The sequence below is a fragment of the Aplysia californica genome, unplaced genomic scaffold (genome assembly GCF_000002075.1).
Source record: "Aplysia californica isolate F4 #8 unplaced genomic scaffold, AplCal3.0 scaffold00030, whole genome shotgun sequence".
In the NCBI taxonomy this organism is placed as follows: domain Eukaryota; kingdom Metazoa; phylum Mollusca; class Gastropoda; order Aplysiida; family Aplysiidae; genus Aplysia; species Aplysia californica.
In genome coordinates this window covers 1,120,650-1,136,434 of record NW_004797300.1, presented here as the reverse complement: position 1 = coordinate 1,136,434, position 15,785 = coordinate 1,120,650, and the positions used below count along the sequence as shown (strand labels likewise).

At 39.1% G+C, this 15,785-nt stretch overlaps 1 protein-coding gene across 2 annotated transcripts in view; it reads left to right on the top strand.

Moving 5' to 3' along the window:
• Positions 1-15,553, top strand: part of LOC101858242 (rho GTPase-activating protein 19) — a gene marked incomplete at its 5' end in the record, with an annotated part of 22,070 nt that extends 6,517 nt beyond the window's left edge. Inside the window, 6 exon segments of one of the 2 annotated variants that reach the window (XM_013091252.1) lie at positions 104-196; positions 2,288-2,530; positions 4,280-4,375; positions 7,711-7,836; positions 11,808-12,386; positions 13,368-15,553. In XM_013091252.1, coding sequence (XP_012946706.1) covers positions 104-196; positions 2,288-2,530; positions 4,280-4,375; positions 7,711-7,836; positions 11,808-12,386; positions 13,368-13,433 — 1,203 coding nt within the window. 2 annotated transcript variants of the gene reach the window in all.
• Between the last annotated feature and the right edge of the window lie 232 nt (positions 15,554-15,785).

Below are 15,785 nucleotides of genomic sequence, written 5' to 3'. Positions count from 1 at the left end.
CCCCCCCTTTACCCACACACACACACACTCACTCTCCCTCTTTACTGATGGTTTGTTGGCTCATAGACATTTTCATGACTGTACTTCTCCCTTGCTTTGTCAGGTTCCTAATGGTCTAGTGAGAGATGTGATGAGCTTCTGGACTGACGTGGTGAAGTGCCAACCTGAAGATAGCTCAGAACACCCTAAGATGAAGGTGAGGATAGTAATTGATGTCTGTGGGATAGCTTATCCTTTAAGAACTTGGTCCCGATTTATTCAAGTTGTTTTTGTCTGGGGGGGGGTGTTTGTACAGGGCAGGTTTACGACATTTCACCATTGTTGACTATTTACATGGAATCTTCTGATAGGGAAGAGGATCCACGGATGCTGTACTCCAGATGATCTTTATAGACTAGGAGAAGGCTTTTGACAGTGTAAACCATGCAAAACTCAGGAAGACACTCGAAAAGCCAGGCGTCAGAGGACAAAAATGTTAGATAATGTTAGAGCTCTGTATACCAACAGCAGAAGCTGAGTAGGAACGAAGGAAGGCAATACAGACTGGTTCAAAATAAGATCCAGAGTACAACTTGAATGCATTCTATCTCCCCTCCTGTTTATAATGTAATATGGACACAATAACGCAAGATGCAAACCAAAGCCCAGAAAGCCTAAATGAACTTCTATTCGCAGATAACCAATATCTTATTCATCCAAAACAACAAAGCCTCCAAAATCACACTACCGAACTAAACAACAGCTGCAAGAAATTTAACATGAAAATAAGCACATCAAAAGCAGAAGTTATGAAAGTGAGCCTTAACCGTAGTCCCCTGAACATCCATGTCAATAGTAAACAACTGAAACAGATGGAGGAGTTCAAATATCATGGCAGTACTTTTTTTTAAAACGGGTCCATAGACAGAGAAATAGAAATGCGACCTCAAAAAGCCAACGCTGTCACCTACCAGCTCGCACCCCCGCCCTCCATCTCATCCAAACATCTCCATGGACATAAAGAGACAGTTTATCACCGCAATATTCATATGCTACCAGTGCCAGACGTGGACATTAAGTAAAACCCATTAAAGCAAAATCACTGCATGTGAAATGAGATGTCTTCGCAGAACCCTTCACATCACATGATGAGACAGGCAGAGAAATGAAAAAGCAAGAGCAGCTATCAGCGTTGAGTCCTGCCTTCATTACATAGAGAGACAGAATAAAATGTTTTGGCCACCTGTTACGAACGTCATCTGGTCAGCCAGAGAGTTGGCTGTGCACTCAGGCTAAAAAGAAAGAGGAAGGCCATGCAAAAGGTGGATCGAGGGTTTCAAGGAAACACTGAAACATAATATGTGTCACGACATGGTGGAATCAGGCGCTCGTCAATATTTAGGCGTGTGGCGTTATTAGTATCATCTTAAAGCTTGGTTCAGTTGTCTTGCTATCAGTGAAAGAAATACTCATCTATCTTGAATAAAAGTTGAAATATTTGAGATTGAAGAATTTGGGGTTGCCTGGTAAAGTAAAGTTACTTAGAAAATGGCCGTCAAAGTATGCGTGACTTCCATAGCTCAAGAGTCATTGGAAACTGCAAATTTACATTTCCGTGCCTTTAATCAACTTTTTCCATAAAATCCACACATAAAAATGTTTTTGAATGGACATACAAGGCGTTGAGCAACAACAACAAAAAATTCCAAAGTGGCCGAAAAATGCCGATTTCTTGGGTTTCATTATTTTGACGAGCGCCTGATTTCACCACGATGCCTCACACATCACAACTGAAAGAGCTGCAGAGCTGGCCTACCGAAAAAAGCTGCATCTCCCCTCGACGCGTAACGGTAACAGAGGATGTAACAGTAAAGTAACATGGAATCTCTTTTTTTTTTTTTTTTTTAAAGATATATCATCATGTTGCCTTTTACAAGACAAATCCAATTTTCACTTCCTTTTTTCCATGACACACCGTAGCCTTTTTTTCAAAACTCCTGAACACGTCACCATTTTTTTAGGACATATCTGCCTGTCACCTCTGTTCAAGAAATATTTCACTTGATTTTTTTCAAATTATATCTACTACAAATGTCTGAAAATATAAAGATTATATGATAATAAATTATATTATATTCTTATATAAGTCCTATTTGATTTATATAAAGTAGTCTGAATTTGAGTTTTTACTTTTTTTAGATGTAACGAGCTCAAAGGTTGCCAATTCACTTATTTAAATGACTGGCGGACATGTTCTTATCTTCTAGACCTTCTGCACCCACAAATTCTATTCTGTTTCCCCCTCCAGAAATTTACCAGTGGTCCAATCGTGAACACAAACATCTGCTATATTGACCGCAAAGCGTCTCAGTGTGAAGATGTTGCCACCAATACCCAGGCAGAGCTGGCGAGTCTGTATGCCCACGTGCAGTCGCTTCCAGACACTCCGCACAATGTGAAACTAAAAAAACAGATCCAGAAAGGGACTACTACTCCGGTCAGCTCTAGCAAGAAACATCCAAGGAGTAAATCCATTGGCGCTTCCATTAAGGTGAGTGTTATCTTGGCCAGTTAGATACATGTATGTGTTTATTGACAGCAGTGGTGGTTTAATTTAAAAGATGGGGGGGGGAGGAGGGCACTGCAGGACATCACTTTTCGCCCGATTCTGTTACCTTTAGTGCGGGGTCACGAGTCACGGGGTTAATGAGCCCTGAAGCGACTTTGCCGGTGTTGGTTAAGAAATTCGCATTTTTGTCTACGTTTAAAACTATATAACTTCTTCCCCATTCCACACAGCAAACCATTACGCACATGTACTAAAAGCTCAATGTCTTGGGATTTATTCTGCGTTAGAATGGATAATTTCTGTGCCTTAGTTTTTGTTCTAGACAAGTGTAAAGTACCCAATTTGTCTATTTTAGTTACATACTTATGAATAAATGTTTGTTTATTTTAAAACGGCACGACAGACCTCTCGAAAATCTGTTTTAAACTGACCACGAATATCATGTCTTTTACTATGAGAAATCTTAAATCTGCGCGAGTAGTAATAGTCAAGTTATAAGAGAAGAAAGATGCACTTATCTGCATTTTTTAACTAAAGACACTCAGTGTTAGCTCTTTTTCTACCATTAAACAAGAGAAAGTTACTCTGCGTTCATGAATCATGCTGTGTCTGTGGCAGACTGCATACAACTAAGAAAGATATTATATATTATGATATTTTTTTAATGTGCAAAACTGTGTTAATACATGGGCAGAGATGAACTTCTTGAATGGAATAAAAATAATGACAGCTGACACATTCATTCTTAGTTTTTGTGCCTGGCATATGCGCGGACACTTATGAATGTAAAGAAATCAGAACATTGTCAGTTATTGCAAATGGTAATAGAAATGAAAATAAATGAATAAAAGCTGGAAAAGCCTGGTGCTGATTCGATGTCCCTGGAAAGCTAGAAACTATTCTTATAAATACACAAGTACGAGAAGTCATCCCTGTTATTCAGTCAAGTTATAAAACCTAGATCTAGCGTTTTAAGAAAAATGAGGAATAATTTATGGAGGTGTAACTGATAGCCTAATGTTCGTGTATTACATTGTTGTAGATGGATTCTGGCACTAAAATGGGTTTGTACTTTTCCATAGAGCGACATCAGGATAATTTTGATAAACTTTAGAAAAAATATGCGAATATTCTCAATGATTATATTAGGCACATAAAGTTATATTGGAGGAATTGCTTCATAGCGAAGTGTGTGCCAGATGAATAAAGTTGCAAAATTACAGCTTTCTAATATACCCGCAGATACCATCTTTTCTGAGTATCTGCACCTATATGTTATGTCGTTCATGTTTCCCATAACCAGACAAGTTAAAACTTCCGTTGTGTTTTTGGGTCTCAAGAGCAGAAGTGCGTGCTTTAGGTGCATTAAATGATAATTACCATAAATGCAGGGATACACCTAAAACTGTATGTTGAAAAGTACCAAAAATTAAGTCAGACAGGGAGTTGCCCCCCCGTTATCCCGACGTGATAAAGCGCTCAGGGGGGGTGGGGGGGTTCCCCAAACAACTAAAATTCCACTGCGGGTGACTGAAACTCGAATTCCGTTGAAAATGTTTTGACCAAAGAAAAGTTTGTCGTACATGAAAGGAAGGGCTCAGAAAATGGAACTTTAATAATTTTTCTTAGAATTGCTGTTCAATTTTCTCATTCCGTTTTTTTTTTTTTTTTTAAATTACATATGATATGATCCTTTTCAAGATTCAGCATGTTTATCTTTTCCCCTTTCAGAAACGGCTTCCGAATTTGGGTAGCACAAAGAACAAGAACACAGAGTTCTCTGTACTTGGCAGCGCCAGCAGTTCTGCCAGCAGTGAGGATAGCTTGGTGAGTGTCAGTGGCTTGTTTTTCTTCAGCAGATGGTTAATGATGTTTTCTGCTCTTTTCCTCAGTGTCTCTTATCCTGATTTGATCCTAGTGAAATGTGTCCGTCATGTGGCTCATCATGCAGCTCAATATTCAGACCTGTTAGGCTCTCGGACTCGCAACCATAAGGTCGTGGGTTCGAATCCGGTCAGGGGCCCGACGTTGTGTCCTTGGGGAAGGCACTTTGCACCAATTTTCCTCACTTCACCCAGGTGGAAATGCGCACCTAGCTATAGACAGTGAAAGATCTTGTCAGTTTGATAGTGTTTGAGCGCGTGAAATCCGCAGCTTGCACTGTATGCTTCCGCGGAAGCTGAGAATGTTTCTGAGTGTTTTCAGAGGGTTTGCTGGGGTAATAATAGTTGTGAAGCACATAGAGCAAGCTCTTGAGCATGGATTTGCGCTATATAAATGCAATTATTATTATTATTATTATGTGGTCTGTGGTGTGTATGTGGATGTATATACTGCACAGACCATGCTATTACTGGATGCCTGCTTTTGTGGGGGGGGGGGGGGGGTTCATTCTGTTTTTTCTCCATGTTGGTTGTTAGAGGGCAACACAATCTGATGTATCATGCTGGGCTATGGTTCAGAAAAGAGTTTATTATTTACAAGCGAGACTCACACTCATAACTTCAATTTCCAGTCTGATGAGTGGGTTTGCTAAGCTTTTTCATTCCTTCTGACATATCTTCTCTGAATCTGGAGTCATGATGGGGGGCCAAGTCTTTGCATTCAGCATAATGTTTTGTCGATATGAAATAAAGCTTCAGTAATAAAAAAAATTTTAAACCCTCTGCACAACCCAACTTGTTACCTTTCTGAAAGTTTACTGTGCGCTCGCCGAGTCCAGAAAGTTTAAAAATAGGTACATTTTCAGAAAATTCATGGACTAACAAGATTATAGGAAGTAGATCTGACACTTCTTTTTTCCTCCCTATTCCTCTAACGACACGTGCAAAACAATAGATTGAAATAACATGCTCCGTCTCAACGTCTGATTGTGTCGAAACTAAGTATTTATGAAACGGCCAATGCTTTGTAAATGGCCAAGCAAAATTATGCTTATTTTTATCTTTATCATTTTTGTATAATCGTAAGCTTTTATACTGGCTCTTCAATATTTCAGATAACTGATTTTTGAGCAGTACTTTTAGCCTTTTAGATCAGGCCTACAGGTCTATTTAGGGGGCTCTCATGGCCTAGAGATTAAGATGTTGCATAGCTGCCACTTTCCCGCTAAATAGCGGAAACTCCGCTACATCTAGCGTTTCCCTCAACTTTCCTCCTTCCTCCGCTGGACCGCTCTTGGTCGCAAATTTCATACTTTTTTTTTTCCACGCGGAAAACACCGAACCGGGAGAGAGACGAAAACGCGGTTCGCGCATGTCCGCCGTAGCTTTCTACTTCCATTCTTCTAGGCCCAGCGCTAGTTTCACATTGTTTATTGTTGTGGAGCAACACAGTGTCGATCGGGCATCGGGACGTTAGCGCGCCGAGTTGTCATTGAAATTGGCGGAAATTCAAGAGAAATTGATTCAGAATGCAAAAATAAAAGGCGCTGGAATGAGAAAGAAGCAGCCGGTGTGCGACTTGAAAAGTTCATTAGAAAATTGAACTAGATCTAGCCGTTTTTTGCGAAAGAAATCGCGGCCCGCGGCACTCCTGTGCCTGTGCAATTGCGGTCCCGTTTGTTTACATGACGGCTATTGTGGCTGCTGCGGAAGTGAATCTAGATCTAGATCTAGAAAATCTATCTCTAGATTCTAGATATAATCTAGATCTACACATGTTTAGATATATGATATCTAGATCTAGATTAGATAGCCGAGGCTATAATTTTAATTCAGTTTATCTCTAAATAAGAAACACACTACAGGGGCACTAAGTGCAAACGGGACCGCAATTGTACAGGAGTGCCTGTGTATCCTTGATCCGATACTGCTCTACGTCTATGTATGTACACGTTTAAAGTGAAAGAAATCTTTTTATGAGACACCAGCTGGCAAAAAACACTAGATTTTTAGTCACCAAGTCCAAACTGTGTCAAATTGACTCGAATGCTTGTTAGTCAACTTACTGCCTTTATGTTGTTTTTTTTGGTCAAATACATTTTAATTCAGTTGCCTATGGTTAACAATATGACAGTTTTCCCTTCCAAAACCGTGGGCTAGATTTTCCAGTATATATTGCCTCTGGATCTCACTGGTTTCGGAGAGCGCGCGTACGCCTTCGCGTGAATTTCCTCCTTTTTATAAATTTCTGAGTGGCAGCTATGATGTTGGCCCCTCTTTCAAAGGTCCCAGGTTCGAATCTGAGTAGCAATCGAAAAATTTACTTCTCTAAAACTGTCTCCTTTCACCTTCTTTCATTCTCTCTTGCAATATTCTGTCGTCTTCTTTCGTCTCCAATGTCTTCCCCCACCCCTTCACCCCCTTTGCCCCCTCCACTGGGCTCCTGACTCTTTCTGCAGCCTTTCTACTGCTACTCCTTTTCCCCTTCTTACTGCTGTCTTTCAGCCACTCCCCTGATCTTCCGGACGGAAAGATCTACACCTAGCCTTCTCAGACAATGGCGAAAAATCTCAGAGGACTGTGCAAGTTGCGCACGTTAAAGATCCCTTGGTGGTCCAAAATCAATAAGAGTAGGCTTCGGACGCCACGCAGGCAAAATTCAAAATTTCCTACCAAATGAAAATGTTTGGTGTGTCACTCGCGTTCATGTGACCTTATGCAGTTGCGAGCTCCGTGCCGCAAAACGCTTACACCCCCCCCCCCCCCCCCAGGGCGATTTTGCCATCAAAATGTGACTTTTTAAAGGGCATCTACCTGGGTCAGTCACACAGGAATAAAGGAATATGATATATGTGTGCAAGTAACTGGTAGAACAGATTTTTCTTTGGTTTTATTTTTATTTTTTGTCATTGTTTTAAGAAAGTTTTCCTGGTCAATGTTGTTTGTAACATTTTTTTTCTTTTTGTGAGCTTTTAAATAGTTTCGAATTCGTTTTTTGAGACACCTTTTGATTAATTTTATGGATGGTGTCTATAATGTTGGGTTTTTTTTAATGCTGGCCATCATAACAATATGGTCGTGGAGCCTGGACTTTTCTTATATTGTTATGAATTCTGTGTTGTATTTCCATCTTACATTGCTCCCCAATGCTAGATGTAGACCATCCATTAAGATCAAGCATCAAGTCTTGTCATCTTTTGCAAATCGTCCGTTCTTGCTCGCATATTTCTGTTCTTGTGGCTTTTTTAAAAATTGATTCTCCGGTGCATTGTGTTCTAGGGTGTTTACGTGATGAGTTACAAAAGTAATGATCAAGTTGCGGTTGTGCACTGCGCAGAGCTGGACTTGCGGGCTGTCAAGATACCTCTGGTTAAAAGACTAGACTTCTCCAACATGCAGGATACAGTAAGGCTGACTGACCACTACTACAGCCCCCTTCCTTTTTTGCATATTGTAGCTGCATCTGCTCCATTTTCCTTTTTTTTATGATTCTCGTATATATGTCGTAGAGCTTTTCAACCTTTTCAAAGCACAGAGTAATTCCTATCATTTTATCTTCAGCACTTACAAATTATTATTGTGTTTATATAATGAGGCTTTTTCTAACACTTTTGGACTAAAAGTAAGTTAGATTCAAATCACTTCATGTTGTCAGAATGTGTATTAAACAATATACAATCAAAGTACAGGATTGCAAAAAGAAAAGTTTTATGCTTTCATTATTTTCTTGTCATACGAAGTAAATGATAAAATGAAGGCAGTCACAAATGGAATTCATAATGACATAATGTGTACTCTCTCTCTCTCTCTCTCTGAATAGTTTTGGTGTTTCTCCCTCCTTTCTGCTAGAAATTTTTAAAAGATTTATGACCATGAATTGTTTCTTCATATTTAGACAGAAGTTCAAATTAAGTTTTCCTTACTCTTCAGTAGATCAGATACCAGTAATATTATGACTTTTTTTTTTACCTGGAAAAAAAAAGAATCTGATGGAAAAACTAGCTGCTGGTTTTCAATGCGTTTTTAAGTAACCGAAAAAGCATCTCCCCTTCTACAGCTAGCATCAATGGTTTTGATGGCTGATGCCTCTATAAATAAATCATTGATGGTCAAGGTAAGGCATCAATGGTTACAAGCTGTGCTCTCATAAGTTTTAATTAAGTTAATAAGTTATTGACTGTTGAAATTAGGCTGGAGATGTGATTCAATTATAGAAAAAGGAATACATGTATTTGTACAGGATGTCTTAAAAAAAAAAAAAGAAAGAAGACCCACTTAACGGGCAATAACTCAGTCATCTTTACACTTAATTTCAACAAAGATTCGAACAAATAAAATTCAACCGGGGGGGGGGGGCATACTTTATTTTACTTCACTTTTATCTGCTGTTTATACCCTTTTGGGTGTCGCGGCAAGAAAGAGAAGTCTCTCTGCCACCAGCCGGAGAGCTTGGGTCAGGGTGATGCCGTGAGTTGTTAATGTTTCCCTGACTCCATCTATCTATCCTCTGGCCTTGTTTCCAACAAATTTTTTTATGTAGGCACGTTGTGCTGGGTGGTGTGTTTGTAATCGCACGAGATGTCCGAACCATTTGATTCTTTGGTGTTGGATGTGATGCATGACATAATTTGTGCTCACCATTTCTCCGATTACTGTGTTTCTAATTTTGTCTCGCCTGGTCTTGTTTACTGCTTTTCTAAGGCAAAACTTTTGTAAATGTGAAGAAAATCTATCAGCATGTTAGAAAAATATCAAGTTAAAAAAATCATATGTCAGCCACAATTGAGTAAAATGGGTAAAATGCAAAATTTTATTCATGGGGGGGGGGGGTTACACCTCAGCTTTCTTTCTTGTTTGTGGATCAAATTTCACACATATAACAAACATAGTGAGGAGTCTTCAAATCCACAGTCAAATTTTAGCCAAAAAAAATGTTTTGTTGACATGTCTTATAAAAAAATAATATCTAACTAAACTTATTTTCAATGAAAATAGGTTGTGATTTTTGCGTGCAAACAATAACTCTACAGAGCTGTTTGTTGAATTTTTCATAAACGAATTAGAATCTTTTTCTTGAGGTGGTACAGTCCATGCCGGCTTTAAGCATGGTCATCGGGAGAAAGCTTAAGCGTGCTTAAAGCCGAAGCGTGCTTAAGTGCGAAGTAGACATAATCCAGGGATTTTCATGTAGAAAATTCCTCATGCGATTTCCCTTGGTTTGTAAGTAGGCCTACCCGCAAAAGTGTGCACTGTTATTTAGACACCCGCCATGATAGTTTTTGTTCGCTTCTTTGTTTTTGTTTTGTGGTCGAATGGGAAATGAAAACTTAATTTAGACGGCTAGTCACGATACGGCACACTAGGCCTACTGTAACACACTGCCTGTGTGTACCACTGCCCGCTGTGCCACTCATACCGCCGCCTTCATCTCACCTCGCGCGTGATACACAATCAGGATTAATGGATATCGAGGGTCAAAGGTGAAATCGCAGCCAGCCTCCCTTTCTCGTCTCTCCGATTCTCTTTGTATTTTTTTTTGGTCGTGTGTAGCTTTGCCCTAGGCCTAGGCTAGGTCCTATGTCCGCGCGCACGGCTGTGTACACCTCTCTGCCTTCCTCTCCGCCCGTGTGAGTGTGTGTGTCCATCACTTGCGTTCTTTGTGTTTCTCTTGACACACTCCACTGTTGCGTTGTAGACTGTGTTCGAACTTCAATGGATCATCATGAAAATATTGACTGTCTTGTAAATGAAGCATGCTTGAAGCCGAAGTTACCGTGCTTAAAGGCGTGTAATTTATCTAGCAAAAATTCGGTAAGAGCCGTTTAGCGTGCTTGAGTCCGAAACGTGCTTATGGCCGGTGTGCTCCTTCTTTCCTCTTAAACATCTATCGTCCCATTCTCTCCTCCTTCCTTTTTTATGTTTGTTACTCTCTTGTAACACCTCTAATCTTCGGCACTTATATGACCTTATTGTGTTGCAAGTGCCGTAAAACTCTTTACTAAACTAAACTAAACTAAAAGCCGGCACGGACTGTATTCAAGGTTGCAAAAAACAAACCACCGACAAAAATCTATTCCATATTGAAAATTCAACAACCATTGTATAGTGTTACATCTTCTCTTCACTCTGTAAAAATATGAAGATTGGTGGATATAAATTTGACTATTATAAAAAAAAAAGTGTATATAGTATAGCATTTTCAGAAAATGGACAATAACCCAAAAAAGAGGGACTTTATAAGGATTTTGTGGTCACTAACATGCCTTATATTTGACAAAATAAGGCTTTAGGGGGTGTTGAAATAGTTGTAAGAGTGACATAATGCGTACTCTCTCTTTCTGAGTGCCAAAAATACCTACGTCTCAAAATCCTCATATTTGACCCAAATTTCCCCAGACGTCCGACTTTGATTTTTTAAATAGATTTATAGGGATATCTGCATGCTTGCCTTTGATCATTTTGGTGGTACCCGCTTTCTTTCCGCTCGAGACCTGCTTGCACACATATGCTTGGGCAAGGGAATTTCTGCCTGTCAGTATATTTCTTGATCTATTGCGTTGCCAGAAATATAAAACTATGGGCTTGTCATGAAAAATCTCTCATACCATACCTATACAAGTATGTCTGCACTCTATTAAAAGATCAGTGTTTCTTCTCTTCCCTATTTTGGTGGATTCCCACTGTTTTGATATTTTGTGGGCAGGAAACCAGTTTCAGCCCCAACTTGGTTCTCGTGTAGTAGAAACAACAACACCACGCCCCTCAAAATCGATCATACAGTGTTTCCATTTCCATGTAAACTTTCTGTTTTTAAGTCTTATGCTTGGCTGTTCTGTGTTGGAGTCTGTTGGTTGCATCTTGCTTGCTTTATCCATTGTACGACAAGCTTTTGCTTTGGCCTTAGATCAAAGTACCAGTTTCCACTTTTTCATTGTATCTGAGGTTCATTATTTGTTGATTACTGTATGAATGACCATAAAAAGATGCAATGTGTTTTGAATGAAGAAAAGGCATCACCATATACAATAAATTTGCAGTAAAGCTGAGTTACAGCATAATTTGGACCTGGACTTTGTTTTTATGCTCTACTGTTTTCATGTTCAGATTCTACCACCAGAGTTTATTTTGGTAGCAGCTATTTCCGTATAGCTGATGTGTTTTGACTACTTTTTGTGCATTGTTCCTCAAATATAGTTAATTAATCTACCCACTCACACCCCTTTTCCCCCTCTCGCCCACTACTTCTAGAGAGATTCTTTTTTAAAGAAAATTATTTTATTGTTTCAAGTGAGTATATCTTTATTTCCTTTCTATACAAGACTTGAATGTTTTACTTTTTAACGGTAACACCCCCCCCCCCCTAATTTTTTTTTCAGGTGATTACCCCTGCCATGTCCAACTTGCTCAACTCGCCAACTACCACAAAAATCAGAGGTGCTTTGAGGGAATCTCGGCCTCGTCAGAAAAGGAGTCACACTCAGTGTGGACAGGGCACATCTGACTGTACACCTCCGAAACTCGAATGTCGCCCAAAGAGCATGGATGCCATGGCCTTGTCTCCCAAAGAAAACATCCCACCGCCAGTGCTTACCTCCAGCACACACAAAGATTCCTCCAGGATGGTTTTAAAACCGAGAGCCTCTGCTTTGCCAAGCTGTAATTCAGACACCCAGGCAGCAGCCATGCTGCAGGACATAAATGACAAAAGTGCACCGGAGAAGGCCCAAGCTGTTCTGAGAAAAGAGGGTCCAAAGCGTGCTGACTACTGTGATATCCACCTGCCCATCAGTGCAACAACTTTGTGCATTTCCCAAAGCCAAATGGCTGTTGCAGAGAAAGAGATCTCATACCTGCCTTATCAAGCCCCCAGCGGGGTCATCAGGCTGCAAACCCCAGAGCGAGAGAATGCGAGGGCTGTCAATGACGCACCTCTCCGCAAGTGCAACGGTGCAGGGGTAAGATTTGTGTCAGAATAATAGCATTTTCCGTATTTCCCTTTTGCAAACTTCTTTATTGTTTGAAAAGAATCCACTCCATCTTACAATTATTGAATTTACGCTCATTTTTCATCCTGTTGCAGCTTCTTAACCCTTTAAAAAAAATTTACTCCACCTGATATGAATCAAATTAAGTATTCTGATGTAGTACATTCCTTCTAATAGTTTTTCTATGGTCTTACTATCCTAATCTATTTCCAGATCAAATGTGGCTATTTTCAATGTACATAACGGCAACTTGCCGAAAACCAACAATTTAACTAATTTTCCCTTTTTAGCCCCTTTTGATTTGAAATAAACATTGTAGTCATCAAGGGTTCTGTCCCAAATATGATTACAAGACAAAAGGGATGTGCATCATACAAATTTGTTGATGGCAGTAGAGAATTTTTTAAAGTCTTTAACAGGCTGAGTTGTTTTTTTCCACTTTTTTGTAATTTTTTTGCAGAACTCACAATTGCATAAGGTCATATAATCTCACAGGACACAAGTAGGTTGTTTCCACCTTTTGATTGGATTTAATTTTGAATTTTGCTCAGGTGGCAGCCAAAGCCTACTCTTATCAATTTTAAGACCAACAAGGGATCTTTTACATGCCCATTTTACACATGGGACAGCCAAGATTTTTTCACCTTAATCCAAGAAGGCAAGGTGTTCCATTTTACATACCCTGACATCAGGGGAGTGATTGAAAGACAGCAGTAAGAAGGAGCCAGGAGTAGCAGTAGAAAGAGTCAGGAGCCTGGGGGGATGGAGATAAAAGTAGGTGAAAGAACATGACTAGCGAGCAGAGAAGGAGCATAGCAGAATGACTTATGGGAAACATCAAGACTGAACAATATTTTGAAATAAAAAATTTTCATTGTCTCTCTTCGTTTTCACCTGATCACCTTTCCTCGCATTTTTTAGTGAACTTGTTTCTTTTTTGTTTTTCTCCAGACGCCTATTGTGAGACGTACTTTGTTGCAACTTTCCGTAAGCTCAAACTTCGAGACAACCATTTGAAACCACACCTGCCGAATGCACAATGAAGGGGAGCAGACCACAGCTGACTGAATGAATAAACAAAGTTAATTCCATAACCTGTGATATTTTTTGATAGACGCTCTTGATACAAGAAGAATCAGTGAGGTGGACGTGTTTGACTTCTTACAGACGCATCTTAATTCTGTTTGATGGTTACGCACTTGAGTATATATCTTTCTTGAAATAGCTCCTGTTCTGGTTTTGGTGACATTCAAATCTGTTGAGTAAACTCACATTTCATACACATTCAAACAGCACAAGATGTGTTTACTTCATTTGGCAAGGAAGAGGATTTTGAAGGGCCAGTCCTAGAGATGGATTTTGGTCAAGACTAGACAACTCGAGCTGATTTTCTCAGCATGTGGAATTTTATTGCCTCTTGTCCTTCTTTTAGACTGGAGGAGGTTCAAGGCAGTTCTGTTTATCCTTTGACTACATGAAGAGGCATCCCTTTAGTGAGGCTGCAAAAGTGAGATTGCTTGGAATGCCTGACTGCTTTTCATGGGAAGAAGTGGTTGAAGTTGTTCAATTTGTGAGCCTGGAAGTCCCAGTGATAAATGACAATGCAGGTGAAATGACATTACAAAAATTAATTTTGTTTTATTGTGCAAGCTTTTAGGGCTTGCAAGTGGTCCCGTCCTTGTATCCTAGTCCAGTGGCTTTTTTATTGTTTGTTGGAACATTTGCGTATGACATTTTTTGCTTTGACAGTGAAATATTGCTCAAATATTGCTCCAAGTGTTAATTAAAACAATTTTCGTAACATGCATGTTTTTTAAAATTGTTATAATCATTCCTGTGTGTGATTACTTCCAGGTTCCAGTCTTCCTCTCTAAACAATGTTTCCCCTGTGCCAGATGCACAAGATCCAGACTTAAGATAAGATAAGATACCTCTTTATGAGCCAGATTCTGGCACATCGAATTGGTGTTTCACCACGTACACACACACGCACACTCATACACACACATGTGCACACCCATATACACACACACTCTTCCCTCCCACATCCTCTCTTGCACACACATCTGTGCACATAACCATAATAGTACATGGCCTAAACAGTAACAAAATAGCCAGCTGCAAGCACCTATTTATTTGTGACATTTTGCAAGTTACAGAATTTTAAAAAGTTAGAAACTGTAGAAATGGTGGAGAAAAAAATACTCGATCCAATTTTCAAGATGGCCACCATTTCCATGGCAGCGGCTTATGTAATCAAGTGTGTCAACAGCTGTACATGAATCTTTTGTCTCATACTTACTGCCTGTGACAAAAGCTGATTCGTTTTGCCTTTAGTTAAAAATGTTGTCTCGTAAGTTCAAGGTCCCTTAAGACATTTAGTTGACATATGTTTTAATTGGAAAGTTTAGTGATGAGGTAAAAACCCAAAACTATTAGAACATTATTTCATCTCTAAATCGTGCTGTTTTAGATATGGCAACTTTTGCAGTTGCAGTATTCCAGCTTTTTCTCATCATTCTTTCATAGAAAGAATTTAATCGGAAGAAATAGAACTCAGTTCTTGAATTTGAAAAAGTGATGTAAAAAGCTTTTGTTTTAGTACTTTTTGAATTTGTTTTAGTACTTTTGAAAATCTCAATAGTGGGCCACCAGTGTTCTGTAAACATAACCCGTACGACAATTAAAACCTGTGTTTTATGTCTTGTTATTCGCAGGTCTTGTCGATGGATGAATTCATCTCTTTATTTCTTTTTCTATTGATACAGGTTTCACCAATCTGTCTCTTGTAGTAAGCAAACAATTGTTAACTAAAGATTGTGACCTGTGGCATCTTGCGCACACTGAAATTTCCCTTAGCTGTGGGGCACATTATAATTATCAGTCATGGGGTCAATGAGCTTGTGTACTGCTTTTTATCATGAGTTTACTTTGTTTAATCAATTTAATAGTTTTCTCAGTTTGACATTAAGAGTTTACAACTTTGAGTTCTTTGTTTTGTCATAAGCACTTGTTTGTGGTTCCTCAGTTCTAGTTTCTAACAATATTTTAAGAATTACCTTGCTTTGCTTAGTTTAGTCAAAAGAATGTTTTATGAGATGTGAAGCCTTTTAGAGAAATAAATTAAAGTGTCCAAATTACTGTTATTTTATAAAAAAAGAGGTGTACATTAAAACATTTGCTTCTCTGGATTTTGTTGACATGCCTTACGCAATGAATACTGCACTTATTTTTCATGGAAATATGTTGTTATTTTATATGCATGTTAGCAAACGATAGATCTACAAATTTGTCTTTTGAATTTTTTGTAAGTGCTTTAGAACATTTTTTGTGAAGTTTTTTCATGAGGTAGCATTCAACTTTGCAAAA